Source organism: Orycteropus afer, unplaced genomic scaffold, assembly GCF_000298275.1.
Source record: "Orycteropus afer afer isolate SDZICR_OR568_19922 unplaced genomic scaffold, OryAfe1.0 scaffold00218, whole genome shotgun sequence".
Taxonomy (NCBI): Eukaryota; Metazoa; Chordata; class Mammalia; order Tubulidentata; family Orycteropodidae; genus Orycteropus; species Orycteropus afer.
This window is the reverse complement of record NW_006921805.1, coordinates 1,103,460-1,107,182: the sequence shown is the minus strand read 5'-3', so window position 1 is coordinate 1,107,182 and position 3,723 is coordinate 1,103,460. Positions and strand designations below refer to the sequence as shown.

The 3,723-nt window shown below is 44.2% G+C and overlaps 1 protein-coding gene across 1 annotated transcript in view; it reads left to right on the top strand.

The window, feature by feature from the left end:
• OSBPL10 (oxysterol binding protein like 10) overlaps positions 1–3,723 on the top strand; it is a 576,794-nt gene that overhangs the window by 570,446 nt on the left and 2,625 nt on the right. Inside the window, exon 11 of the mRNA XM_007948631.2 lies at positions 1,610–1,763. Coding sequence (XP_007946822.1) covers positions 1,610–1,763 — 154 coding nt within the window. The remainder of the gene's footprint in view (positions 1–1,609; positions 1,764–3,723) is intronic.

Sequence of the window (3,723 nt, the reverse complement as noted above, 5' to 3'; positions counted from 1 at the left end):
TTCATCAGTAGGTGCCTTAAGTCATCCTCACTTTCAGCAAGCAAAGTTGTATCGTCTGCATATCTCAGGTTGTTAATGATTCTTCCTCCAATCTTGATAGCAGGGATGGGAGGGAAAAATTTAAAAAATATCAGAAATTAGCTTCTCCTTATTAAGACTCTGCTGCCTCATTTAGTCTATGGGAACTCAGAGTTCAGCTTGGAGCAGAGGAGAAGTCTTGGGCGCAGAGCAAGAGAGCTGCTTTGGCTCACATCCAGAGCCTTCCACAGATGGGTATCCACTCTACTCCTCTTTCTCAGGCTTTCTGGCATCTTGACGCTCTTGGCTGGCTCCCTGTGCTTTCTGGGTAGAGATCTTTGTGGGCTACCACCCCCTCTATAGTCCTTGTGGGTGTCTGCCCTCTAAGCAGCTGAGTCATTGTCTTATGATAAGACTTACTGTGGGAGGTTCTACCCGAGAGCACTCCCATCACCCTGGATGTCCTTGTGCCCAGCCCCTCCCTCTGACCCCTGATGTGTGTTGAAGGTGTGAGTGATGGCAAGGACTATGATTTGACCCAACGCTCACCCCGTCACTGTTTCCTTCTCAATTTCACTTTACTTTTTAGGCCAGTCTGTCTGCCCTCTCACATCAGGTTTCAGGGCACAGTAGAAAGAGCAAAGGCTGTGAGGCCAATCACATCCGACTTTATATCCCAGTTCCAGAAGTTGCTTCTACTATAAAATGGAGGCAGGAGCATCACTCTCCCTGTCAGTACAGTGGGGTTCAGGGCGGGTCCATTGAGTGGGTGGGCATGTTTATAGCAGGATCCTGACCCTTGTCAGTTTCATCAGTTTCTTCCCATGACTTCTGACCCTCCTCACAAGATGCTGCTCATTGTCCCTACCAATTGGAGCCCCGTCTGTTCTTCCTCAGCCTGATCATGCCAATAGGCAGGGCCTCCTACTATGGGCAGCCAAAGCTTCTCTTGTGAAAAGGGCCAAGGGTGCTCCATTGTAGAAGTGCTCCCTGGCCAGATTTAATGATGGGAATGTTTGCTCACCCCTAGGTACAGAAGCAACATTTCCTCAAAGGGAATGATCACACTGAAAATTGTACAAATCCTAATACACACACACACACACACACGTCTATAACTGAGTTCCTTTGTTGAGAAATCATGTGTTACTTGTATTTACCAGTGTAGTGACCTTAGATTAGTTGTATAACCTTACATTAGCCTGTTTTCTCCTCTGTAAAATGGGGATAATACAGCATCAATATCATTGTTATTGTGAGGATTAAATGAGTTTATATATAAAATGCTTCGAAAGATGATTACTCCCATATAAGTATCTGTTGTAATAACAACAGATTGCGTTTGTAGTAGTAGTACTACTACTGCCTTCTTACCATCATTTCTATTAGATTTCATCTCTTAAAACTCAGAGCCTGGGAAAAGCTTGCTGCTCAGGGTAGGTTGAGAGTTTAATGGAAAAAGCCCTGGGATTAAATCTTGGGCCAAAGAGTCCCAGAGGAATCTGGAATGAGCTACCCCTATAGACAGCCTGTCTAGACTGTCATCCTGGAGCAGGCCAGTCACCGTTTCCTTTCCTCTGCTCCTCCCCAGGAACCTCTGGCAGGAGGTGACCCGATACCTGCGTCAGGGTGACATTGATGCAGCCACTGAACAGAAGAGACGCCTGGAGGAGAAGCAGCGGGTGGAGGAACGGAAGCGGGAGAACCTCTGCACACCATGGCAGCCCAAATATTTTGTCCAGGAGGTAACCCAGCCACCCACTGTTCAGCTCTTACCCACAACAGACAGCATGTCCTTCATTGGTGGGGTGGGGCGGGGGAGATGGCAGATGGCTTTTCCTTCCTAACCCAATGGTTTGGATGAATGGGGATATCTTGGCTTTGCCTCCAAGTTTAACTTAGATTTGGGGACATTTTTCTGCAGCAACATTCTCCTGAGGGGAGAACTGGACAACTGACACTCCCCTCTGTCCTCTCCCAGTCAGCAAAGCCCATCAGCCTGCCAGGGAGGGGAGGAATGGGATTACACATCTAGGTGCTGTTCCAGTCTCCCCAAAGCAGAAACTATTCACAGACTTACTTTGTTGTTATGTGCCATCCAGTCAAATTAGCTGTGAAGCACCTTACAGCTCAACTCCACACATTGGAGACTCGAACCCTGATGATTCAGAACCACTTCAGAGTTTTGCCTCCTACGGGCCAAATGGGATGGGCAGGCTAGGATAGGAAAGGCCAGGGTGTGTCTGCTGTCACCCAGACAAGTGACCTTAGAAGGCAGAACTTCTATCCACCTGACTGCCCATTCACTAGGAAGGGGGCAGGGAACTAGGTATCCAGTTGAGACTCATATGCTCTTTCCTTGAAGTTGTGGGGAAATAGGGAAGCATTCTGAGAGGAGAATGGGAAGTTATGGACACGTAGGAGCTGCAGTCATTTTTTATTTTTTTTAAAGAGGTCTTTTTTTAATGCATTTTATTGAAATATAATTTATGTACAGTGAAATACACAAAACTAAAGTGACATGGGTCAATGCTTTTTTTTTTGCAGTGTTCCTTCCCCTCCCCTCCCCTCCCCTCCCACCCCTGGAAACCAACAAAGAAATTTTCCCTCCATATATAAACCTTTCCTTGACCCTCCACAACAACGAACTAATACCATATTTGTCCTTCTGTGATTGATGTATTTCACTCAGCATAATGTCCTCCAAGTTCATCCATATTATGCGGTGTTTTGCAGACTCCACATTATTCTTTAGTGCTGCATAGCATTCCAATATGTGTATATACCATAGTTTGGTCATCCATTCTTCCGCTGATGGGCACATAGGTTGTTTCCATCTTTTTTGCTGTTGTAAATAGTGCTGTGATGAAAATGAGCATGCATGTATCTGTTCATTTCCTGGCTCTCACTCTCTAGGATATATACCTAGTAATGGGATTGCTCGGTCAAATGGTATCATCTCCAATTCCAACTTTCTAAGGAATCGCCATATTGCTTTCCACAGTGGTTGTGTCACTTCACAGTCCCACTAGCAGTGTATGAGAGTCCCAATCTCTCCACATTCCCAGCAACATTTGTTATTTTCTGTCATATTGAACCTTGCCATCAGTGCTGGGGTGAGACGGTGTATCTCATTGTTGTTTTGATTTACATCTCTCTGATGGCCAATGATTGTGAGCATCTTTTCATGTATTAGCTGACCACCTGAATATCCTCCTTGGTGAAGTGTCTATTCATGTCTTCTGCCCATTTTTCAATTGGATTGTAAATTCCTTTGGTGTTGAGGCATTTAATCCCAGGGAGTTTTCTATCAATCTTAGAGATAAGTCCCTTGCCAGATACGTAATTATCAGCAAATATGAATTTGTTGCTGTCATTTTTGTCATGTGCTTTTTCATTCTGTCGATTTCTTTGTTCCATATAATTTTCTATGCTGAGCTCATTTTGTTTATGAATCGTGTTATCACTTCCTTCATTCTATTGTTTTAGTATTTGCTAAATATTTCTGCTGGTCCTCTTTTTTATTTTGATGTAAAAGTTTATCACTTTTCTTTGAGGTTACCTTGTGATTTATAGTTTTCTTCCCAAGTTTAGAACACTCTGTTCTGTCTTGTAGTTGTGTTGACTTCCCTACCATCTAGAAGTTCTGTAACAACACAGCTTTTTTTTCCCCTCTTTTTGGTTTGTAGTTGTCCTCATTTGTTG